Source organism: Poecile atricapillus, chromosome 16 (genome assembly GCF_030490865.1).
Source record: "Poecile atricapillus isolate bPoeAtr1 chromosome 16, bPoeAtr1.hap1, whole genome shotgun sequence".
Classification (NCBI taxonomy): domain Eukaryota; kingdom Metazoa; phylum Chordata; class Aves; order Passeriformes; family Paridae; genus Poecile; species Poecile atricapillus.
In genome coordinates, this window is record NC_081264.1 from 10,030,543 (window position 1) to 10,056,820 (window position 26,278).

Genomic DNA, 26,278 nt, shown 5'->3' on the forward strand with positions numbered 1-26,278 from the left:
GCACAAAAGGCACCTTGGTGACTCCAAGAGAGCAAACAGGGTGCTGTAAACAAGTGCTTGCAAGAACTCTGAGGTGGTGCTGTGTTTATCCACAGCTGTCTCTGCTCTGCAAATCCTGCACAGAACGTGGGGACCAGGCTGCAGGCAGCAGAGCAAGCTCCTGGAACCTTGAAAAATGGGCAAAACAGAGGATGAAAGAAGGAAACTGGATTGATAGAACAATCAGCAATTAAACAGTTGTGCTGCTCAAATGCCCAGCAGAGAAATGGGGGAACTTTACACCTCAGCAGGAGCTTTTGTTTCAAGCTTTCTGCAGACTCTGCCCAGCATCACCCCACAGCAACATTCCAATCTTGGGAACTTTGCTCCCACAGAATAACAAAGTGTTCTTGTGGCCAAGCTCAGACCCTGGAACTAGCCCGGAGCACAGGGAGTGTTCACTGGCCACAGAGCTCTGAGGGCTTTTGGAGTCACCCACTGCAAAAATATCCAATTACCTCCACATTCTCCTCCCTTTCTCCACATTTCAGCTGCACAGCAATGCTAACAACTCTTCTGCCAACAGGGATCTTTGGCAGCTGGAAACTTTGCTGATGCTGAGCCATGGCTGGTTTAACACATCTGAGAATATTTTAATTCCTGCAGCAGCTACACCCCAGAATTAACACCTCCACACTTTTAGATTGTAGAACAGCCAGAGTGACAGGTCAAAACTGAGCCAGCCTACACAAGATTTGAGAACACACACAGATCACTGCACTGCAACCAACACATTCATTGTCAGGCTTGAACTGTGCAGTGTCACAGGCATTTTCAGGGAAATAAACAACAAAAATCAGCTGTTAATGGTTCTCTTACCATTCATTTGATTGTAACCTAGGGGAATCGTTCTGGGCTATGTGATATAAGGCACTCATTGCATTCATGTTGAAAAGTGGAGGCTTCCTTTCAGCTGGAAAGAGAAAAGAACAGAAAGGTGTGATAAGGCTGTCTGGAAAAAAAGAAATGTATGGAAGTACGAGCAGGGTATCACTGCTAAATCAATACTCAGTGCTGTTGTAATCACACTTAGGCCAATTATTTTAATATTCCAAGTTAAACCCAGACACCCACCCAAGGAAAGCTGCAATTCACTTGGAGACGGATGACAAAATCCAGAGAGAGCAGGATAAAAGTTATAATGAAGAGTTTGCAGTAAATTTTACTTTCCCTGTAACATCTCACACCTGATCTGCTGTGGCAAAATCAGCTGAAACTGAATAAAACTAATCTTAAGCACGCTTCAGGGCCAGGACATGCTGTATCAGTCCCTACAGACCTTTGATGCACTGCTGGAACATGTGGATTGCAGGAAAAAGTGGCTGCCTGCCTCACCTGTCAGTCCAAGTGGGACACATCACCAAATTCACTTTCCAGATGTGCCATGAACTCCCTCTCACTGAAATGCTTCCCACTCCTTGCACCAAGAGGGCACCTGCCCAGCAGCCCCTGACCTCTCAGGAGGGCAGAACTCAGTTCTAGGGGAGGCTGGTTCTCACCAAGGTCATGGTGCCAGGATTTCTCAGCTCTTTCAGGCCAGAGCAGTCCCTTGCAAACCACATTTGCTTTTCCTTAATCACTACTTACTTCAGCTACACTAGGAATTAAGACATCAGCATTCAAAGAAAGCCAAGTGCTGCTCAACAGGAGATTTCCTCCCACTGCTGCCTAACCTCCTGTTCAGACAGGGAATCATGCAAAGTCTGAAGTTTAAAAAAGTTAAATGCTTCTCAAAAAGGTATTTTTAAAGAAAGCAAATCCATCATCTCTTTAAAGTGACTTTGAGGTTTCTGAGTAAAAAGCTCCACAGAAATTCTGGTACCACAGCCTCTCTCCTACTGCTGTGATTTACTCCTTGAGAAGCTGTGACACACCTGGACTCTATACAAACAAAAATCACTGGCCATGCACAACAACAGAAGGCTAAAACTTCCAGTTCTGGCATTCTTTGTATCAAAATACAGACTGTGTCAGCATGCTGGCACATGAAATACAGCCATGTTAGTTACTGGTTATCTACACCATCTCAATTCAGAGATAACATTTCTTCTGCACATCCCCCTCTTTGTTATCTCATACATTTCTGATGATTAAACATTCACCAATGACATTTTCAGTGAACTCACCCACACAAGTTATTAGTGCTGTTAAGCAGAATCCATATCAAGACTGATTTTTGAAAATAATCTACTCAGCACATGCAGTGTCAATACTCAAATTTGAAACACACACTTAGAGTCTGTTCTGTGTACCTGCCATCACATCCACCTCTCCTCCAGGCTCTGTGGATGTGTATCATCTGCCCTTTGCAGTGCAAACCCTTTTCTTCCTGTAAAGAACCTGTCCACGATGATTCATGGCACAAACTTTTCAGCTGAGACTGAAGATTTTTGTTTCAGAGAGCAGGGAAGTAAGAAGAATTGAAAATTAAATGTAGGTCCTTTCTGACACACAATCCTTAGGACACCAGTTCCCTTGACACGACAGCTGGGACAACTTTCTCAGAGTGCAGCTTTGAAAACACAGATGACAAACCATAGTTTCCTCTCACTCAAGAGCAAAATGCTCTGGTTCTCCAGGGAATAACTGAGCACACCAGACTAACATGAAAGCACAGTGCATTAGTGGCTTACTCTTGATTTGCCAGCAAAAAAAAAAAGATTTAACTCAATGTCAGTTTTCCAAGTCAGACATTTTAAAGGGGAAAACTGCTGAGGAATAATGATCTTCCCTTTCTGCAGGAGTTCCCAACACACTGCAGAGTTAATTAGCCACCTCAGCTGCTGTGTGTTCACTCACCTAACTCGATGCATGTGATCCCCAGAGACCAAACATCCACCTTCCCGTCGTACTGCCCCTCGTCCATAGCAAGGATCACCTCTGGTGCCATCCTGCCAACCACAGAGCAAAGGCTGCCTTAAGGGACACACAGGGTCACTCCAAGCACATCAGCTGAGCTGCTTTTCATCCCCTTTAGCAAAGCCACAGATCAGGAGAGACAGCAGGGAGCTGAGGAAAAGCGTGCTGGAATGGAACAGGGACTGACCACACCAGCAACTGCTCAGAGGAAGGGGGGAAAGCAAAAGAGGAAAGGGAAAGGGGAAAAAGAGAAAAGGGGAGAAGAGGAAAAAAGTGGAAAGGGGAGGAAGAGGAAAAAAGGGGAAAGGGGGGGAAGAGAAAAAAAGGGGAAAGGGGGGGAAGAGGAAAAAAGGGGAAAGGGGGGGAAGAGGAAAAAAGGGGAAAGGGGGGGAAGAGGAAAAAAGGGGAAAGGGGGGGAAGAGGAAAAAAGGGGAAAGGGGGGGAAGAGGAAAAAAAGGGGAAAGGGGGAAGGAAAAGGGTCAACCCAATCATCCTCCTGTTAGCAGAATATGCTGGCACATGGGAGACCCCCCTATTTCCAAGGGCATTGTAGCTGCAGGCTGACAAGGGCTGGGAGAGCCCTGAAGACACCCCTTGCACCCTCCCCCAGGCTTCCCCTTGGCACATGAGGAGCATTTCCAGCAGACAAATGCAGCCTGTGAGTGCAGCTATGAAAGGAACAGGGAAATCAGGAACAGCAGGGACACGTGGTGGTCCAGGCTAAAGGGATAGAGTGGGGACAGAGAAGCAGCAGGCTCAGCCTGCAAAAATTCAGCCTCTTAAATTGTGCTCTTCCAAAAAAAAGGCTTCCTGCCAAACGGCCTCATTCCAAGGCTGGGCCATGGTGACCTCCCAGCACTGCCTGGGGCCTCTGCCACAGAATCAGTGGAGCGGAGAGCTGTGCTGGTCCTCGGTGCTGGGAATGCCAAGGAACTCGGGTGACCCTTCAGCAATTCCTTCAAAACAGGATTTAAGTAGCTGTGTGACTTCCAGTCAGACTAACAGGATCCCCTTTCTCCGTGAATGTCTCAGTCCCATCACCTGTGGTAAGTGTGAGTTATTTTTAAGCCAATGGCATTGCAAGAGCATTTCCAAGCACTGCACAGCCTAAACCTCTCCTTTCATGACCCTTACGGACACTCTTCCTGAAGATCTGGACACGGGGACATCAGGAAAATTTCTTGGCTAATGAAGATTCTATCCAGGTATTATTAGTGTATTGTGAAGCACTGGAAAGGGAAGAGAGCAGTTTTATAAAGGACTAAAGCACTGCAGGCTTCACTCACCAGTAAGGCGTTCCCACAAAAGAGTTGGCAGGGGAGACTATAGATGCAGACCCAAAATCAGCGAGTTTCACTTGACCTGGTTCTGTTAGAAGAATATTTCCAGCTTTAATATCCCTTTAACAGAGAAAAAAAAAAGGAGAAACAAAAAAAGAAAGTAATTTAGCATGATGCAAACTCTGTGAGATGCCTTTGTCTGCAAAGGGCAAGCACGGGATATCCTGTCACACACATGGCAGGTAATGCTGGGACAGAGACACAGAGAGGAATTCACTGACAGTATTTCAGCAGCAAGTCCAGAGTAACCTCTGTCCCCTCATTCCCCACACAGCACTGCTTCAAAAGTAATACTATGGAATATTTCATCCACAAGTATTACTTGTACATCCCAACACTTCTGCTGCAGGACAAGTGCTGAAGTCTTGCCTGTGCAAGAATGAACACCTCGAAAGTACAAAGAGCACAGGCTGTCCCCTTCACTGTACAACAGCCAAAGGGATGGAGCACCTCTCCCTGAAATGAAAGGCTGAGAGAACTGGAATTGTTTAGCCTGGAAAAAAAAAAGGCTGCAGGATGACCTAACTGTGGCCTTCCAGTACCTGAAGGGAGCCTGCAATAAAGATGGAGAGGGATTTATTCCCGATTTACAAGGAATGGACTAACAGGACAAGAGGGAATGGCTTCCCACTGACAGAGAACAGGGTTAGATGGAAATTAGGAAGGAATATGACAAGGCACAGGTATCCAGAGAAGAGGTGGCTTTCCCTGGATCCCTGGGAGCGTCCCAGGCTTGGAGCCCCCTGGGATAGTGGAATATGTCCCTGTCCATGGCAGCGGGTGGCACTGGATGATCTTTACAGTCCCTTCCAAGCCGAACCACGCTGTGATTCTATAACCGCGGCTTAACAGCCACATCAGGTATCAGCAAAATATATCTGCCAGCATTGTGCCTGCAATTAAATAATAAAAACAAGAATTCCCTCCGTTTCCATCCGCAGCGCGACGCGGGACGGGCGGCGCGGGGCCTGCAGTGCCGCCCCCTCGCCACCAGGTGGCGGCCCCGAGCCAGGACCCCGCGCGGGGCCGGACACGCTCCAAAACTGGGTCCCCAACCCCAAAACTGGGACCCCAACCCCAAAACTGGGACCCTAACCCCAAAACTGGGACCCCAGCCCCAAAACTGTGACCCCCAGCCCCAAAACTGTGACCCTCAGCCCCAAAACTGGGACCCCAACCCCAAAACTGGGACCCTCAGCCCCAAAACTGGGACCCCAACCCCAAAACTGGGACCCTAACCCCAAAACTGGGACCCTCAGCCCCAAAACTGGGTCCCCAACCCCAAAACTGGGACCCTCAGCCCCAAAACTGGGACCCCAGCCCCAAAACTGCGACCCCAACCCCAAAACTGCGACCCCAACCCCAAAACTGCGACCCCCAGCCCCAAAACTGCGACCCCAACCCCAAAACTGCGACCCCAACCCCAAAACTGCGACCCCAACCCCAAAACTGCGACCCCAACCCCAAAACTGCGACCCCAACCCCAAAACTGCGACCCCAACCCCAAAACTGGGACCCTCAGCCCCAAAACTGGGACCCTCAGCCCCAAAACTGGGTCTCCCAGCCCCAAAACTGGGACCCCAACCCCAAAACTGGGACCCTCAGCCCCAAAACTGGGTCCCCAACCCCGAAACTGGGACCCTCAGCCCCGAAACTGGGACCCCAATCCCAAAACTGGGACCCCAACCCCAAAACTGCGACCCCCAGCCCCAAAACTGGGTCCCCAACCCCAAAACTGGGACCCTAACCCCAAAACTGGGACCCTCAGCCCCAAAACTGGGACCCCCAGCCCCAAAACTGGGACCCTCAGGCCCAAAACTGGGACCCCAACCCCAAAACTGGGACCCCAACCCCAAAACTGGGACCCTCAGCCCCAAAACTGGGACCCCAGCCCCAAAACTGGGACCCCAACCCCAAAACTGGGACCCCCAGCCCCAAAACTGGGACCCTCAGCCCCAAAACTGGGACCCCCAGCCCCAAAACTGGGACCCCAACCCCAAAACTGGGACCCTCAGCCCCAAAACTGGGACCCCAACCCCAAAACTGGGACCCTCAGCCCCAAAACTGGGACCCTCAGCCCCAAAACTGGGACCCTCAGCCCCAAAACTGCGACCCCCAGCCCCAAAACTGCGACCCCCAGCCCCAAAACTGCGACCCCCAGCCCCAAAACTGCGACCCCAACCCCAAAACTGGGACCCTCAGCCCCAAAACTTGGACCCTCAGCCCCAAAACTGGGACCCCCAACCCCAAAACTGCGACCCCAACCCCAAAACTGGGACCCCCAGCCCCAAAACTGGGACCCCAATCCCAAAACTGGGACCCCCAGCCCCAAAACTGGGACCCTCAGCCCCAAAACTGGGACCCCAGCCCCAAAACTGGGACCCTCAGCCCCAAAACTGGGACCCCAGCCCCAAAACTGGGTCCCCAACCCCAAAACTGGGACCCCAACCCCAAAACTGGGACCCTCAGCCCCAAAACTGGGACCCCAACCCCAAAACTGCGACCCCAACCCCAAAACTGGGACCCCAACCCCAAAACTGGGACCCCAACCCCAAAACTGGGACCCCAACCCCAAAACTGGGACCCCAACCCCAAAACTGCGACCCCAACCCCAAAACTGCGACCCCAACCCCAAAACTGCGACCCCCGGCCCCAAAACTGCGACCCCCGGCCCCAAAACTGCGACCCCCAACCCCAAAACTGGGTCTTCAGCCCCAAAAACTGGGACCCTCAGCCCCAAAACTGGGACCCTCAGCCCCAAAACTGGGACCCTCAGCCCCAAAAACTGGGACCTCAACCCCAAAACTGTCCCCCAGCCCTAAAACTGGGTCCCTCAGCCCCAAAACTGGGTCCCTCAGCCCCAAAATTCTGCCCCTTCTTCCCCTCAGCCTCGCCCCTGCCGCTGGCAGAGCATCTTCTCCCAGGGGCTGTGCCCAGCGGCACAGCTCAGCTCCCCGCCCAGGCAGGGCTCGCACTCTCGCCTCTCCTTTTCTGCCACAGCAGCCCCAAAACAGAAATGTGTCGCTGCTCCTCATTTCTGAGGGAGCAGAGTGGCCTTCCCACCTCAGCAGATAAAAGGTGGAATACCCCTTGGATGAATTCAGGTCACAGCAGCACAGGAGAGTTGGGGTTGGAAGGGAGCTCTGGAGATCACCCAGTCCAAGCCCCCTGGAGCAGTGACACAGGAACGCGTCCAGGTGGGTTTGGAATATCTCCAGAGAGGGAAAACCCACACCCTCCCTGGGCAGCTGCTCCAGTGCTCTGCCACCTTCTGTAGAAAAGTGCTTTGATTTGTCCTCAGGTAGTTTTATCCTTGACTTACACTTCCATCACCTGACTGTGATTCCATCTCATCTCTGTGGCCCCACTGCTCCCAAAAAGCAGGCTGTGCAAAACCAATACAGTTTTACCTATTCAGGTGTAAATATGAAAATATATCTAGCCTTAGAAATAGTCTAGCTCAGTGAACTCCAATTTATTTGGCACATTTAGAGTGATATTCTTCTATTAGTGTTTAGTGCAACATTCCTGCATAGCCTGTTACCAGGGTCAGCATAGAACAATCGTCAACAAGGCAGAGAAAATGTTGGCAGAATAACTTTTTCCAAAGCTGTTTACAGCCAGTGAAGAAGCTTTGAGACTCCAGGGAGCAGCAGGTGGAAGAGCAGCAGCTGCAGCCTCACCTGTGGATCCTACAGTGGGAGTGCAGGTAGGCCAGCCCCTGCAAGGCACCGTGGGTGATGGCAGCAATCTCCACTTCCTGGAGTGGTTTCTTGTGAACTACAGGGGAAAAAAAAATCAAGAAAATAAAACAAAACAGAAGAAAATAAATGGGATATTTTCCTGAGAAAGTGTTTCTTAAAGGAAGGAATCCCACCAATCTACTACTAAGAGAAATCAGGGAAGAATTCTTGTGAGGGTTTTAAGGTCCCTCCCAACCCAAACCACTCTGTGATCCTATGATCTTGGCCCCCAAGGAACACTAGTTTCTGTAAACTTTGGCTTTGATTCCCTGTTTTGACTTAGATTCCCCTATTTCTTTGCAGGTGCTGTTCCAGTCTTGAGGACCCATAATCCTCCTGTTCTAAAACCCATCTGTAATTATTCCTCCATGCTACAAGGCAAGGACAAAGGTGATGTCTGCAGGATTTTATTATGGCTACTCTGGAAACAGGCAGCCTAAGAAGGCACAGATTACAGGAACACACCTGTACACTTTTATACCTTCATTTGACAAAATTACAACATGCATGCCAACTATCTGTAGCACTGGAAAAGCCTTAAATTCTTCCTAGAGAATGGAGCAGGACAGGCAGACCACCTGCACCATCTGTAAAACCCCACTCTGTGAAACAGCCTCCCATCAAACTCAGGTGGGGGGTCCTGGTACTAGCAAAAAGAAAATCCAAAATATATCAAACTTACCTTCTAGCAAATCAGAAGCTGATCCTAAACAGTATTCCATAACCAACTGCAAAAAAAGAGAACATCATGCCTTCAAGTATCTCTGGAAGCATTTTGAAATTAGAAAACTTCTTTACATTCCAAATTTAAATCACATGGTGGCTTTAACGCCCTGATTAAGGGAAAAAAAAAAAAGTAAGTAGTAGGTTTTGTTAGTTTTCCATCAAAAGATGAAAAATTTGACTTTATTTTAGTACTGTTCACCACAAACCCAAAGCTATTTCAGTGCCTGTGCTGAGGATTTGAGTGCTGCAGTGTCCATTTGCTCTAAATGCCCCTCACTCACCCATGCTGTGTGCTCCTTCAGGTAACAGCCCTTGTATTCTATGGTGTTGGGGTGCTTCAGCTGTTGGAGAAACTTGACTTCTTTGATGATATCCTGCCATTTCTAACGAAAAAACAAAGCAAAAAGTATAAATACATTCCTCTTCTTTATTCTCTACATCCTTTCACGCACCACACACCGTAGGACAGTCTGAGAAGTGACCATAAAACTATTTTACAATAAGATGGAAAGTGCAGCAAAAGCACAGCTGTAAATCAGTTGCCTGGGTCCCTACTACACTGAGATACCCCCAAGATACATTTAACAGCTTGAGGACTGCCAAAATACTTTTTTCTTCATTTTAACTGCAATACATTTTACTTAAATGCTGCTGCTTTGCAAATTAAAGTGTTCAGTAGCCTCAAAGTTTGTAAGAAACTATAGAGAGTAGCAGTGAGCTGCTCAACAAAACCACTGACATTTGGGAGAGCAACAAGCAACCAAAGGAAAATGAGTTTAAACCACCCCTGCTGGCTCTTAACAAACAAATACACCCTGCACATCCACACACCTGTCCAAAGGAACAGTGGGTCCAAGTTCCACACAAAAATAAGAGGAACAATTAACAAGCAACAACTGAAATGAGACTGAGATTAGCAGGTCTTTGCAATTGGATAGATCCTCAAAAGTTTCAGAGATGTGCTCCAGTGGCCAGAGTGCTCTTAACACACTTTTTAATAAAATTATTTCTGAAACAAGCCCCATCCAGGCATTCTGAATCCCCACTCACCTCCTTAAACTGAACTATTTGTCAAAATTTGCATAAGCTCATTTTCTCTCCCCAAACCTCCACAGTTCCCATGGAAGGGAGCAGCAGCTCCTGCATTAAAAGCTGTTCTGGTGGGGTCAAACCAGAGCTGCAGCTCATTTCACTGCTCAGATTTCCACTGGAGCTGCCACAGCTCCTGAATGCACAATTGCCTTTATTCCTCTTACCTCATTCGTTTGCTTTCCACTATAGGACATCTTCTTGACTGCCACCACCTCATTAGTGTGGGAATTCGTAGCCTGGTGTAGGGAAAGAGAAACATTGACAAAAGCAAGAAATAGATTGAAAAACCTTCATTTTCCCCCCACTCCCCATGGAGTGAGCTGTGCCCGTGGCAAATGCAGCCTTTTTTCTCCTATATTCTTGCAAGCTCCTACACCTCAGAGACATCTTCCTCAGGATAAGATTTCTCACACAACTATTAGGACACTTCTCCCTGATTTTATCTGTCCATATCCACTGTTCCTCCCTCACACTTTGTGCTGCTTCTCTATTGATTTGTAAAAGGCCCAATATTGCACTTACTGAGACCCCACAAAATACAGTTTTATTGGTATTGCAGTAGAAACCATTTTAGATAAACCTTTGGCAAAGTGTTTGACAAAGCCACAAATAAAGAAGTGTATCAGAATCGCCATTCTTTCATCCCAAAACTCCATACAGCACTGACATTTTTAAGCAGCTATTTCAATTTCCAGCTTCAAGAAGATGATTCAACCTGGAATTTATCAAAATTAAAAAGCTTTCCTTTCACTGCACAAGATCTTAGTTTTGTGATGAAGATTATACAGCCATCAAAACTGTACTTTTCTGCAGCCTGGATGATGTAAGGATGGTAATTGGAGGCTAAAATCTCAGGTTTGGAAAGATCTCTCCTTGTCTGGACTGGCACTGCCCTCATTTCTGCATGTTAAGGGTAAAAAACATCAAGCTTTTGGTCTTAAAACAGTTGCTGAAATCTCTGTACCTCCAACCATTTTTGGGACAAAAAAAAAGAAAATTAGTGACAGTGAAAAGCTTAAACTATAATAGGAGCTAAATGTGGTAAATCTTCCTTTCAAGTAAAGTATTAACTAATGACATTTTTTGAGGCATGTGGGGACTTCAAAGAAAAACTGTGTTGAGTGAACCAGTGGAGCACAGGAATTACTGAAGGGAGGTGACACAAGCCACTCACAGCACACACTCCTCAAATGAGACAGAGAAAGCTGAAAATGAGTAACTGGGATAAGGCAAAGCCCTTCCCCACCACTTGCCACTCTGATTCAGCACCGAGACAATCAAGAGTGTTTTACTCAGATGTATTAATGCTTTCTGCCTGTCACATTAATTCCAAGCAGCTCCACCTGACCATGGTATCTGTCCTTCCAGCTGGGATTTGTCACTGAAGGACACACTGCCACATTCCCAGAGCTGTGGGGAAAGTTCTGGCTGCAGCAAGGGCTTGGGATGCTCTTGGCTGAGGCAAGTCCCAGGGCTCTATGAGCACACCTGGGGAAAAGCCACTTGCTGAAGCAGTTTTGGGCCTATTTGAGATGATACCTTGAGAAACTATATTGTTATCCTTCAAAATACATCTTAAATACTTATATGACATAAAATCTAAGGTTCCTCACCTTACAACAGTTCCACCAACACCTCCATCACTTCACACAACTCCAAACAGTGAATTGGAATGCTTAAAATAACTCATGCTACCTATGGCCAGCTAGAGGTGTCAGGGATCTTATCTTAATACTTTACTGTCTGATACCCAGAAACCCAGTCCCAGTGGACCTGATCCTCCTGAGTGGCTGACCATGGTTCCAAGCAGCTTTAATTTGGCTTTAACTGATTTGTTCAATATTGATTCTATTTCAGGCTCACTAATACCAACCAGATTATAATTATTTCCAATTGCAGTATTGTGGATTTGGCTTTGTTTGATACCAACTGTAAAAGCACCATTTTTCTCATTTCCAGATTAAATTCTCTTGCCTGTATCAATGAATGCCATACATCCTTCCTGCTTGAATGCCCATTCCTCTGAGGACTCTCTCTTTGCCATAAAGGAATTTGCAGTGATTTCCATGTGTATGAACTCCAAGTGTCTTGAAATTCCAGTTTGGCAAATTAAATTTTAGCTGTTTAAATTTAACTTTCAGCATCAAACAGCACAAAACACTGTATATTTGACCTGGATAGTTGGGTGCACTATTAAGAATACAGTAAACTGCTACTATAAATACTGCTGGAACATGGAAGAGATCAAGAGTGGTTTGGAAACACTTATTTTTGAGATGTATTATCACAAAACTAATGCAACACAAAGCACTGAAAATTCAAGGAACACCTCCTTCTACAATTGCTCAAAAACCTCCAAAACATCACCTGAAATGATTCCATTTTCCAAAACAAGAAAGAACTCTACTTACAAAGTAAACTGCTCCAAAACTTCCATGTCCAATTTCATGCAAACCCACGAATATTTCCTCAGGATCATCTTTGTAGAACAGGTCAGCTATTTCTGGGTCCTTTGGCACCCCTTTGCGCATGTTGAATCGTGTTAGGAACTGCTTTGTGCTCTCAAGTCCCAACCAATTTCTTCCTTCATCGACAAAGCCGTTTGCAGACAGCTCTCAGCACCTGGTGGGAAAGTTCATCTTTAATCTGCTTCCCTTGCACGTGTTTCTGTTCACACTTCTCTGGCAGCAAAATGAGAGGAAACACTTCCAGCAGCAATAGGCCTCACCATCGCTTCCTCCCTCCAGCTAATTCTTTTTAATTATTAGTCCTATTTAGATAGAGAGATTAAAATGCATTCAGGATACAACAGCTCTTTATCTCACACAGGAAGCAAGTGCTGCAGTGACACTGAAGTCCACTTGAATTCAAGAGTCCTGTTGCTATGCAAAACATCCTGTGACAGGAGTTTGTTATTCTTCACACTGGGCTCCCAATGTGACAGTTTTTAGTCTCTCTCTGTTGTTCCTCCTACTTTCCTGGGCTGTTTGCTTTCTCTACTCCTGATTGCCAGCTGGTGCTGGTGGAAAAGTCAGCTGCTATTCCACAGCAACACTTTGCAGCCATGTAATTGTTATTTCTCTATTTATTTGCTCAGAGCTGCATGACAGCCAGGGCTGCTGGATCATGATCACTCCCAGCACATGGAATTGCTTTTGAAGAATCCTAAACTCCACGATATAAGGCAGATCTTTGCCTCCTTAAACTCTTCCCTTAGCATAGAACTGAGCTGTATCTAAATGAAGACTTCCAGTATTGATCCCCAAAATTTTATTTGTGTGGAAAGGGAAAAAAAAAAAAGGAAGAAACATCCTAGTATCAGGAAGTTTTCCATTTCTTAACAAAACATCTTGAAAAATCTGCATGGACTCATTAAATACTGGTATGCAAAGCACTGATGGGGGCCTTTGCCCATCTGCTTTTGGCTTGTGAAATGCAGCAGAGGAGCTGCAGCTGAGTCACCTGGAGCAGTCTGGAGCAAGTCTCAGAGCTACTTTCACACCTGTGGTTCAGCACCTCATTTACTGAGGCCACATCTTGTCTGTGCCCAAGAGACTCCTGCAAACACACACCAGAACCTTCATCCTACACCATGATATAACCCATATAATTGGAGACCAGCTGAAATGTAGTAGTTGGATAAATTTTAAATTAAAACACACATAGAAAAGGCTTCAGAAGGTTTTGGACTTCAAGTGCCATCTGGATGAATGCAGAATTTTGGCCTGGTGTTGAGACAGCCTCGCTGGCTCAGGGTCAGTGATGGAGCAAGGAGAGGTGCAGTGAGAGGAGCCCACCTGGATAACTGTGGCACCAACCATGCTCTGTGGCTCATATTCCTTCCAGCAGCATTGTCCTGTGCTCCCAGCCCTCCAGACTCTCCTACTCTGCAAAGAAAAACAAGGAACTGTATTTAGAAAAATGATTCTGAAGTTTTACACCTTATTCTGACACACAAGAACACCACATCCAGTAAAGGCCAGTGACTACAGGGCCCTCCTGGCAAGCACAAGGAGAATTGGCTGAGAATGCTAATGGTGTGTCTCTGGGTGAGGATAAGCACTTCCTGTGCTCCAAAGCCCTTGGACCATATATCATTGCAAGACAGAAAACCAGGAAAAGAGGTTAAATGCCAAGTTCTTTGGCTTTTATAAAGACTTTTAAGCTTGCTAGGGCACATGTAGTTCCCTCTCAGACCCTGCTTTTTAGATCATCTCTAGAAAGGACAAAGCTCAGGAAAAAATCCCCATCCCTGGAAGTGTCCAAGGCCAGGCTGGACAGGGCTTGGAGCAACCTGGGACAGTGGAAGGTGTCCCTGGCCATGGCAGGGGAGTGGAACTGGCTGGGCTTTGAGGTCCCTTCCAACCCAAACCATTCCAGGACTCCATGGGAAGCTGACAGGGCTGCATCCATTACTTGACTCTGTGTTCTACCTGATGACACACAAGATTCCAGGGAAAGTCCTGAGTATTAGTAAGCCAAACACTCTTGAATTCCACCAGGGAGAGGATGAGCAATGAAAAGATGGAAAAGGAGTGGCAGCCAGTGAGCCCCATCAGGTCACAGTGAGAGATGGCACCCACTGCAGCCACCCACTCCCATGGATGTGGGAACACCCCCAAAGAGCCACTGCTGTCCCCTTGGGGGAGTGGGACACAGGGAGAGCTGAGAAACAGCCTGAACTCATGGAAAATATTATCATGTAGCTACATGCACAGCAGAAATGCTTCCAAGTTAAGCATAGTGCAGTTGTTACACTGCCAAAATCTGAATTAATAGGCACCTGATTTAATGACACACTAACTCATGCTCTCCTTTATTAGGGGAAAAAAATAAATGAGCAGAAATCTTCCTGCTAATAGCTAACATTACCAAAAATGTTATTTTTGCTACTTTATCTCACCACAGGCCAATACTACTGAGCTGTTAAAAGGCTATTTGAAGAGCACAAAAAAAGGTTCTGCAATGTTTTGCTTTTTTTAAAAAAAAATAAAAATCTCAAGTATAAACAAAAGCCAGATGAATGAAATGATTATTCATTTTCAGCTGATTTGCCTCACCCAAAGGTGCTATATTTACTACAGCCCTGCAGACAGGGAAAAGAATGCAGTATTTCAGGTCTGGCATTCTTCAGCCAACAGAAAAATCCATTTGGCTTTAAAAAAATAAAAACAAACTGATGGAGAAAACAATTTATCCATCTCCAGTCAAATGAACCTCTCTGCCATTAAGAAAGCCTGTGCAGCTCCAGTATTCAAGGTATTTAAAATGGGAGGCTAAATGTCAATACTTAGAGTTAAGTCCTAAGTAATAATGTAATTTTCCAATTAGAGCAGACATGAGTAGTGAGGCAAGTAAATCTTCCTGGTTAAGCTGCTCAGCAGGACTATTATTTCCCAGTAATGAATATAAAAAAACTTAGAATGGGAAGTGCATCAACAACAACCCGAGTCCTGTTGACTGAACATGATCACAGAGTGATCCACACGATCCCACAAATGCTGAGAGCCCCCTGCACTGACACCAGCACAGCACCACATCCACAGTTTGGGTCTTGGACAGTGTAAAACACCACAGATACAAATCACACCTCTTCTGTTTAGGCTGGCAAGATCACAAATCTTTAACATCACAACTCTCTTCTAGAGACATTGAAATAAAAATGGTTTCAATCAAGGCAGAGCACTGTAAGAGTTGAGCACCATTAATAGAAAAAACTTAAATTCCAGGTATGGGCGATTTGAGCAGGTTCTTTTCATTACCAAAGTGCTGAATTAACACACCAAGAAATAATTCCTATTAGAAGCCTGATTTCTGCTTTTCATCCTTGTTTTTCATCCACGTTTGAGACTCTGCACGTGCTGGAGACCTCAAAAGGAAACATCATTAATCACAGCAGCAGTGACTTAGGGGAGTGAAAAGTGACTCCAAATTTTGAGGGTTTGGGAGATCAGCATTTTGTTCAGACAGCAGAGTTTCCTCAATGCTAAGCAACCCTCCCATTTAAAAACCATGAATGAACTGCTTTTGCTACAGGTGGCTGCACAGAGGTTCTCTCCTACCACTTACAACTGTATTAATAACAACAGAAAACACCTTGACCTGAATATGAAGAACAAAGCACAACTGGAAGCACCTTTAAGAGGAGCTAAATCACCGATATTTCCAAATAATCCATGGATCTAAAATTACGTTTGTCAGTAAGATAAACTTGAGAACTCGAAGTGTGTGGCTTGTGAAAACACAGTTTGAATTGCATCTCAAAGCACCATAGGGCTGTTTCAAATGTGCTCAGAAACGCACAAAATTAATTTTAGTTCCTAACTACACCAGGGTACTTCCCAAAACAAGGACAAAGTTTTCCATTTCATGCAGAAAAACAAACTACAGGAAACAGGGTGGACCAGCAGCAGATTCCACTCAGAGGAGGAGCAGCATGACATGGCTCATGCACCCATTTTTAGATGCCTATTTTGAGGGGAATAAATTCACACCAGAATTATTTTCCCAAGAATGGCAAACACAGAGCCCCATTTCATCACTTCAGTCTCTCCAAAACCTGGAATACAATGTAAAGAAGGAAATTCTGAGATAAATTCAGCTGATAACTGTCCTGAGTAAGAAACCTTTTGAGTTTGAAATAAGGAAGGTGCCCAAGTTCCCCTGCAGTCCTCACACATAAACTGTTTTGTTGGTTTGATTTGGGCAGTTTTTGTGTTGTTTTTAAGAAGCTGGAGCTCTTCCCCTTTCCTTTAATTGGTACATATGGCTGGCTGGCCAGGCCAAACACAAACACTTCATCCTGGGCTGTCTCCCTCACATGAGGGCCACAGTCTTGGATGAACAGCCCATTATTTTAGAGAAGCCTTTTGGAGAACACTCTGGAACCTCAACGTTTTAAGCTGTTCAGTGTCATTTCTTTGATTGTTAAGAATTATTTTCCCAGCTAATTCAATGTAAGCGAATACAACACTCATGTTTTCTCCATGCACTTCACTCATTTTAATGCTTAAAGCAGTCAGATTCACATACCTGGCACAGAAACTCAAGCCACTGACAGGGCATATAAAAAGCACCTTGTCTACAACTATTGTTTGCTTAAATTAATCACCAATTCCAAGACACTCAGGAAAGATTTCTCTCTGGTCTAGAAGCAGCAAGTCCTCTCACGTCCTTCCCTCAGATTTCTCTGAAGCGAAATGATTCACTCGGCATGGAACCCGAACAGAAGGTACCCAGTGACCTTCAGCAGGAAACACAAATATTCCTGAGCATTTGGGGCTCTGCAGATATCAGGGCAGTGTTCCTGAGGGCACACAGCAGGAGGAGCAGACTCGGGAAATCGGGATACAGTCTGCCAGGAGAGCTGGATAACGTGAACAGAACCACACAGTGGTACCAGCAGCAGCTCCCCAAACACCACCTCTATTGCTCAGCTTTCTCAAGGAATAACTTCTCCCAGAACATCCATGTCAATGTCACACACCATTCCTTATCAACATCTGGGTGCAACCACAGCTCTTCATCACCTTCACTTCTGAGGAGAGGTGCAGGAATTTCCCTTTGGAGAGTTTGGCTCCACAGTGTACCTGGAATTCCATCCTGGCCCCGGGCTCGGGGGTCAGGGCTGTCCAGAGCTCGCGTGTGCACCAGGTCATGTGGAGTTCACACATTACTCATGCTAATAAAACCCTGAATCACAACTCTTCTGACCCAGGCCATCGCTGCACACTGCCCCTGGGGTATGAAATCCAGCTAATAACTTGCAGGGCTTGTTGTAGAGAAATATCTTCACAAAAACAGCTTTTTTTCCTGATGAGGAACAGTAGTTTTAAAGGAAATATTCAATTTATAACTCACCCTACGACCGCTATGTATGCAGCAAAAGACAATAAATTTATTAAAAAATTAAAATATAAGACAACCTTATTAAAAAAAAAATAAAATCAGTGGGCTTAAAGTCAAGAAACAATCAGTTTTAGTCATCGGGAATGTTTCAACAAATATGAAATGAAGCCACAGGCCAGCCCTCCCCAAAGGAATAGTCCCAGTTGTGCTCTAGAATTCCACTGCTTTGCTAAATATGTATAATCACAGCTACCCAAAATCATGGGGTACAGCCTGGGCTGTAGTGTAAAAGTCAAACAGCATCATTCTCACAATAGATATGTAATGAAAAAGCAAGAGGCACTGGGTGTAGCTTCCCAATAGTTCTCCTGTTGAATTTAAAACAATTTAATGAAAAATGTATGCCCTTGTTAAGTTTAAGGGTAATTAACATGTCTTGGATTAGAACCTTTATTTTACCATAAAATCTAGAGAGCGTTGTTAGAGCTTCTCACATTTATTTAACAAGATTAAACACTTTCAGTCATGAAATAAACCTTGCCTAATTAAAAATAAAGGGAAGAAAAAAGGCTTCCTGCTCCCAGCAACAACATTTCGTAATATTTCATCATGGCACACTTGAAATAATTCAGCAGTACATCTGGAAGGGATGAAAGATCCGTGAATCATTTTAAGCCCAAATAGCATCATACACAGAAATACAGATTTCATCAGATCCTCTCACCAAAACATCTCTAAAAAGCATCACAGATGGGTCATGAAATTGAGAAAACTGCCTCCCCATTTTCAGCATTTTTTTCTTCTCTTTAGTGTTTTTATCAGGCTCTTCATCATGTTGCTTAAAACTCCAGACCATTATAAATTGATGAGTATTATGCTGCGTGTGCTACTCAGAGGCACAAATAAGTCATCGGATTTGTTTGTGGAAGCCTCAAGAGACACCAGCTCACTCAGAGTTTCCTACCTATTAATGTAATGGCTTCCAAAGAGCTGGATCCATTTTGTGGTTAAAAGCTATTTTTAGGTACTTTTTACAAAGAGTTTATATTTTGACCATCACATAATCAAGAAAAACAAAACAAAACAAAGTCCAGCAACTGACAAATCTATTCCCAGAGTTTTCCAGAGTGTCCAGGGTGATGCTGCAGCGAGATCTGAGCTGCTCCTGCCCACCTGCATTACAACTCAGAGCTGTAGGATCCCCAAGGGGGACACTGAAGCCACCACAGTGGCCACCAGAGGTCATTTAAATAGCAAACGAGGCTGAAACCTCATCTCCAGCTCAAGTTTTCCTGAAGTGTAAGAAGTGACTGCCACAATAATTCTGAACACAACAAAATTCTTTGTATTTTAGAAGTAGTTTCCTTACCATGACTTAGATGGCCTGACTTCTGATTTGTCCATTAAAGCCAGAAACTGCAGGGACTGTTAGATTTAACTACTGGAGGTCAACAAATAATTGTGTTACTGGACAGTTTCTGTGTGCTAGTCAAGGAAAACGTGTGTTTTAGGAGAGGCACGTGAACATATTCATGTAAGTAAATCCTGTGATGCCATTTGGGGCAAAATGTGATTTCATGATGTAAGTGCAGGGCAGTGAGTGACAGTTCTGGTGTAGCTACATGGATTTTGTCATAACATTAGCTGACTTTGAAAAAGGAGTTTTCTATTTAAAAATCCTGTTTATTCTCTTTGTGCAAGAAAACGTAAACTCAGGTACTGATTTTCTGGAAGCTGCATCACAGTAAAACTGGCCAGAAGGAATCATGCAGGAGGTCCTTACACAAAGTAAGGAAACAGATACAGGCTGTGTGCATGAAGGAGGAAAAGACAAGACATTCCCTGGTCCTGCAGGGTGAGAGCACCTCTCATGACAACACAAATTGCAGGGTTTGAACTTTTTTCTTCTCTTTGAAGGGGAAGGTATGTGTGAAGCATGTGCTTCTTCATTCTAAGAAAATCCAGGAATCTTCACCATGACTGACTGTTAATAAAACAACCCCAAACAGGAATTTTACAGAAGCTGAGTTGCACTGTTCTGTGTATGTTGTTCCTTCTCTCCATGGATAAAAAGGGGAAAGTTTCTCATCCTGACCTCTTGTACTGCTGCTGGTTTATGAAGCACAGAAAGCCACAGCACTCCAACACATTTCCACAACATTCCCAACCTGCCTTTCCAGGTGGATGTCTCCCAAGACACCTCGTTTGTGTTGTACTTCCTCCTTTCTTTGCCCCCTGAATCTCTCCCTGCTACAACTTCTCCTTTGGCAACCCTCCTTCCTTCCTGCCTGCTCGGTGCCAGCCAGAGATAAGACTTTAGGAAACAGCCTTTTGGACTGCTTCAGTTTATAATTTCTGCTCTGCCTGTGCCTCCAGCACATCCAGCTCTCCTCCTGACCTATTTATAGGCACAACTGCAACCATTAACATAAATAACAGGAATTTGTTCCATGCTGGTACCATTAGAAATGGCTACACCTGTTTCATTCCGGTGCCAAAGTCTGCTTCAGGAGTGGAGTTAAAGGAGAAAAAGCTTATTTGGGAAAACCCAAAAACCTCCAGTTCACTTGGGAATATTATTATTAAAGGATGATAGACTTAGTACAGCAGGTACCAGCCAAGGAAATATCAGTCATTAATATTATGTGACTTACCCACTGGCTTTGTAAGTTTATTCTTTTGTAACCTCCAATTTTTATGGCCATTAGTAAAAGACACAGATAGAAGTGAAACATGAGTGGCTAACATCCAAAATCTCATTATTATCATCTAATAACTGTGTCCAGGAAGAGAGTGTTTATTCTCTATGAAAAGAGCACTGGATGGCTGAAAGTCTGGAAAGAAGAAAGATCACGTGCAGCTTTTATTCACAAAGAATTCACAAAGTTTGCTGCATCAGTCATCATATGGTTTTTTAATCCAGCCCCCTCAAGGATCCCTCTTCTTCAGATCATTTTAACACCCTCATGACAATTACAGCTCCTAACTGCACACACAAGTTAGCACAGCTATCATGAAAATACCAAAGTATCATAATTAAGAAAGTAATAAATAGATTTTTTTCCTGCCACAATACAGCAAACCACCCCTGAACAGCATGACAGAGACTGTTGAGATGGAAAAAAAACCCCACAGTGAACGATGCCAGTTTTCAGGCAGGGGTATAACATGGAAAAATGAATGGTTCCTTCCAGGTAGGAGGCTATAATGGGGATCACACGTGATGGGGGGGGAGGGAAAGAAAATTTAAAAAGAAAATTAAGGAAAAAAAAAAAAAAAGAAGAAAAACTTATTATATTGTCAAATATACCCACTACAAGTTCCAAAATAAAGCTAAGAAAGAATATCAACAAAAAAAATCTCAAAGAACCCCAAAACCACAAACAAACAAACAAAAAAAACCCAAACCAAAATCCTGCAGAATTCTAAACTGAAACAACTACTCTGCTTTAGCAGATAAAAAAATTCTGAGTTAAGACTGAAATTGCAGCTACCACACCATGTCATTATTCCCATTAAATGAGAATATACAGCACCCAGAGACTCTTTAAATAACTGGATAACTGAGAGGTCTAGGTCTGTGATTTCAGCCTGAAGTTTTGTCATCGTGGGTTTCATCAGGTCAGAAAAGCCCCTTAATGTTGCTTTAATGCAGAAAAATTACAATTTTAAATAAGAACTGGAAGGCAAACAAAAATTTGCTTCACTGAGCACTAGAATCAGATGTGTAAAATGAACTAAAATTTGCAGCTCAAGTCAGAGCCTTCCTCAGGCAAATACAGGGTTTTTTTTCCACCAAAGAGAGGTTGGTAGAAGCAGGGACAAGGAGAAAGTCACCTGGATTAGGATGTGTCACCTGGCAGGTACCTGTCCCCTCAGCATTCTCTCTTCCCTATTTTTTTAATTAGAATTGCAGCACTGAAGAATCTCTACACAGTTTTAACTGTGACTTTAATTCTCATTTTAAATAATCTATGCTTAAATTTCATTTTTCCACTCGAAATTCCAAATGCAAGTTTCAGCGCTGCATCCTCGTGCACAGGGGCATCCTCAGATGAGCTTTAATGTGCTGAGATTTAATATTTCAGAATGTTAAAGGCAGAGAAAAAAAAAAGGATCAGTAAACTCAAACTACTTGGTGTAAAGAAAACAAGGCAGAGCTAAGGGGAAAATAAGGGATGTGACTAATCTTCTCACAGGCAAAGAAAGTAGTCTGTCTCCCAGGACCTAGTGGGTCCTTTTAGGAAAAGTGGAAGGTAAATCACCATGGAAACAGAGAATTTTATGAGGTACTTCAGCAGAGCAATTTGCTATGATATGAACATAAGCAGGCAAGCAGCATTTCCCTTCCAACCAACTAGAAAAGCTTTTAGCACAAACAGTGAGTGCATTCCTGTCTGCTGGAATTCCCAAAAAATGAAAAACGGATGCTGCAAAAGACACCGCAGATATCACTTGGAGAAAACATTATCAAAGCTTCAGTTGAATTTTCTGGTCACTGATGGAGACATCTGAAGAGTCACAGAGCCCAGGAGAGGAAGCCATCAGGAGGGGAGGGTCAAACTTCCTCACTGCTGGCCCAGCTTCTGTGTCAAGTCCCCAAATCACATCAGATGGCTGCACAAAAATACCAAGTGACAGCGTTTGGGAGGGGGGCTGTGGGCACAACAGGACCTTCTGTGGGTGCCAGGGATGGACACTTATGGCATTTGAGGGCAAGAGACATTCAGGTCAGAAACATCATTAAAACAAGAAAATCTAATGAAAAGGATAGCAAAGCAAAATGAAAGGCCACCATAATTTAGAAACATTTCTATTTCTGCATGAGAAGCCAAGGAACTGGCAGCTGATGTTGGAATGTGTGTCCAATGGCTAACAAAAATCCAGGCTTATTGGCAAACACTGCACAGGAAGAACCATGTGGAGATTGCTCTAAGATATGACTGAGCTTTATTTTTGCTCTAATGATAATTTACTATATTGAATCACCACCAAGAAAGCCATTGAGCAGTTTTCTATTTTTGAGGCGGCTGCTGGAGTAATGACACAGATTTGTGTATATTGAATTAGCACCACCAAAAGGGTTTCAGTCACTTATCTTGTAGATAATATTAATTCATAGCAGTGGGGATCAATCATTATGTTAAAAACATACACAGCCAGGTCCACCTTGAGTGGCTGAGACTTGAGAGACCTCAGCAGCAGAACAGGGGCTGCTGAAATGCATTTGATACAAAAATAGGCTAACAGACAGCAGTAGTAATATTTTCAGCTACTCTACACATTGCTGAATTTTAAATTAATTGTAACCACATAGGAAAAAGACCTGGGGGTTGCTGCAGACAGCTCTCTGAAAACATCTGCTCAGCAGGCAGAGGCAGTCAAAAATAGGCAAATGGAGTGTTGGGAAAAACGCAATGACAAGAAGCCACGGCCAAAAGCATGGATGGACATAAAAATGTTACATGTTTCTATGCTGATTATAGCAACAAAACCTTCTCAATCAATGAATTCACCCATTTGCAATACTGAGTGCAAGGCTCAGAATGAAGAGCTCACTGATAACTGAGCCCACACGGGCTGCCCCAGCCCAGGACCGACCATGGCAGAATCCCAGCAGCTCCTCCCGGGGTTTTGTCCCCATCCCTCAGGAGATCCAGTTCAGCATCCTCCTCAATCACACACAGGTGCAGCACACACCATTTCCCTTTGCATTTACTTCAGGAGTTCTCTCTCGATCCAGAATTTCACAGTAAATCCCTGGCAGACTCCCACAGCAATCCAGCACGTTCCCTCCTCACTTCCCTCTTTTCTCTCCTTCCCATACACCTGCTCAAACCATCTGACTCCAAACCTGCTGATACCCTGACAAGTAACAAAAATCCTGTTTTAAGCCATGTTTATTGTTCCTGGAAAAAAATTATCCTTGCCAAATATTATAGTTCTACTTGAAATGGCACTTCAGTGTATTCTAATGTCTAGAGTGACAGCTGAAGATAATGAATAAAAACTCTTGATCTATTTCATATCTCTGTGGCAATTTTCTGCAGCAAGGAAAGGAAAAACCTCTTTTTCCTCTCTGTAGATTTGTTTTCATCTAACAGACAAATTCCAGTTATAATTTCTAGGGCTCCCTGGAACTGTCAAACTTATTCCAAGGATGTTCTGGGAATCAGAGCCATTTGAAGTATGGTTACTGTAGATAAAACACTGATCAAAACCTCAAGCAGTATTCCCTGGATCCTGCCACCACCAAGGCTGGCTCAGGAGTGGTCCCCGCTGACAAACAACTACATTTGACCATGGCCAGAGGTAAAACATTACAAATACTGCCACGAAGCATCCCAGTGTCCCACAATTTCCTAATTTGATCTAAACAACTTTCTCAGAGCCACTTGAGCAGCTAAAGCCCAGTGCTTTCCATAGAGAGACGTTCAGGCATCACTTGACCACTTAAAGCTTTGTTTATTTGGACAGATATGGAGATAAAATAGCTCCAAGCCACCATGACTGTGTGAGCAAGGCCCTGGTTACACAAGTTCTTATTTACATCCTCTGCTCTAGCAAGGCTGTCTTTGCAGGGGAAAAACCCAGAGCTCAAGACCACCAGATAAGGCTGGGCATCCTTGATTTTCAGTCTTGACTTTTGACAAAAATTCCCCATTTTCTATTAAAAAAAACAAAGCTCCACTGCATTTCTTTCCTGCAAACCTTGCCTTGAAAGCAATGCTAAACAAAGCAGGCTTTGAAGGCTGCAGTAGAATTTCAGTATCATAATCTTATATCTCATGCAATTAAGCAATTAAACTTTTCTAAGAGAAACCAAAATGGTCTTTTGGCTGAATAAAACATCTACAGTGTTCATTCATTGATATGATCTTGATGCCCTACTTGTTACCTTTTTAACCAGGGGAAAAAAAAAAAAAAAAAAAGCCTGAATGGATATTAAATAAAACATGAGGTTTTTGTCTAAAGACAACTAATCTTAACTGCTACAGTAAAGCTTTCATCACCGGGAATGCCTCTGCCAACAGTGTTTTCCCCTGCAGGCAATGTTGTTGGACTTAAATCAGAAAAAAATCAGTCATTTACGTCAGTCTATTCCAGTTCTGCTTTCTATTAAGATAGACTGATGTCCCTCCCCAGCAGCAGGGCTGGATAAATCTCCTGTATTCCCAATTTTCATTCCCCTCTCAGTTCATGGTGAGAACCTCACCTGTTCAGGGGATGGATACTCAGCTTTAATTCCTCTAAGGAATGTATTTATGTGAGATACAGGGTTCTAAACCACAAAAATTCACCCTTCAGAGCATTAAAGGCAAATTCTTCTGAAATAATCCAACTTTCCCCCCCCCGGTTAAAAATATACAAAGATCTAATCAACCATTACTGCCTTGTGATTACAGTTTCTTTTCCATTTACCTTTTGTAACTTAGATTTTGGGGAAGTGTGTGTTGAGGAAGAAGAGCAGGGAAATGAGGTTTGAGGGGTTTGATGCCTTTGTTAAACAACATATCAATAGATGAAGCCAATTTTCTCCTGATAAAAAATATCACCCAACCCCACAGTAGCCCCAGAAGCACCAGACATGCCCATAGGATAAAGGTTTTCTGCTGTTTGATGATGATATTCTACACGGCCCTGAAGATATTTGTGCAGGGACATGTCAGTGCTTATGAGAAAATACTCATTTTTGGATCCATAACAAGTTTATGTACAAGAAAAAGATGTGCAGTTTCCCAGTGAAATGGTCCCCTCACTTGACCCTTCAGAGAATATAAATATTTTTTTTCTGCAGATGGGAGAAATTAAAGTGTTTTGCCTGACAGTGAACATTTTCAGAACCATTTTATCAGGCTTAGCCATCCTCATACCATAGAAAAGAGCCTTCTTTTTTGTGACAGTTATGTACTTTAAGTAAGGCCATTCTGGTTTGTTTTTTTATAACCTAGAATTGCTTTTAAATATCTAAAACAAAGTCCATGTGAAGGATTCTGTATACACACCTGTCAATTCAACACCACAAATAACGGTAATTCTCTACAAACTGCAGAAAGGGTATTTTTAAGTGAGAGAATAGACAGAAACTTACTCAAATGCTGGTACAATCCTTTGGCTTCAGGGAGTGGGAAGGCAAATTCCCACCTGCCTCCCCATGCTCCCTCAGAAGAGCTTCCCTTTTCATGACATGTTCTGTACAAGAGTCTTAAACATTAATTAAGCCTAACAGTCCTCAGAGATGTTAGCACAGCTATAAAAAGGTTTCTGGATCGAGTGGCTACTGAAGGAACTGGCATCTGATCAAAATTTCAAGAGTTATGCTCCCTGCTTTATGAATAAATTAAGGAATTACCAGTTTTTGAAAGTCTCCAGCACTACACTTGGTGCCTCGTATACATATTAACAGCCTTATTTTATGGATTCAGCATCCAAGGCATAATGAGCCTAAGGGGATATTTGTAGTAAAACTATGAAAGAATCCAATCCCATCGTCTAAGTGAGGAATATTTTTAGTTGGGGACAGCTTCTCAATTGCAGGGCTCATTATTTTGTTCTGGTTAATTTTAAGCACAGCTGAGACACTCTGTGAATGAAATATGTTTTTCTGCAGACTGAAGCGTATTGCCACTA

General features: G+C 44.0%; 1 protein-coding gene across 6 annotated transcripts in view; it reads right to left on the bottom strand.

Annotated features, from left to right (window-relative positions):
• TAOK3 (TAO kinase 3) overlaps positions 1 to 26,278 on the bottom strand; it is a 75,650-nt gene that overhangs the window by 30,316 nt on the left and 19,056 nt on the right. For 5 of the 6 annotated variants that reach the window (XM_058851961.1, XM_058851956.1, XM_058851959.1 and 2 more), the window contains exons 2-10: positions 13,597 to 13,686; positions 12,211 to 12,421; positions 9,964 to 10,035; positions 8,989 to 9,090; positions 8,664 to 8,709; positions 7,922 to 8,018; positions 4,185 to 4,298; positions 2,839 to 2,930; positions 859 to 952 (exon numbers count right to left, since the gene is read on the bottom strand). In XM_058851961.1, coding sequence (XP_058707944.1) covers positions 859 to 952; positions 2,839 to 2,930; positions 4,185 to 4,298; positions 7,922 to 8,018; positions 8,664 to 8,709; positions 8,989 to 9,090; positions 9,964 to 10,035; positions 12,211 to 12,330 — 737 coding nt within the window. In that variant the 5' untranslated portion in view covers positions 12,331 to 12,421; positions 13,597 to 13,686. The remainder of the gene's footprint in view (positions 1 to 858; positions 953 to 2,838; positions 2,931 to 4,184; positions 4,299 to 7,921; positions 8,019 to 8,663; positions 8,710 to 8,988; positions 9,091 to 9,963; positions 10,036 to 12,210; positions 12,422 to 13,596; positions 13,687 to 26,278) is intronic. The other variant, XM_058851960.1, reaches the window with a different exon arrangement.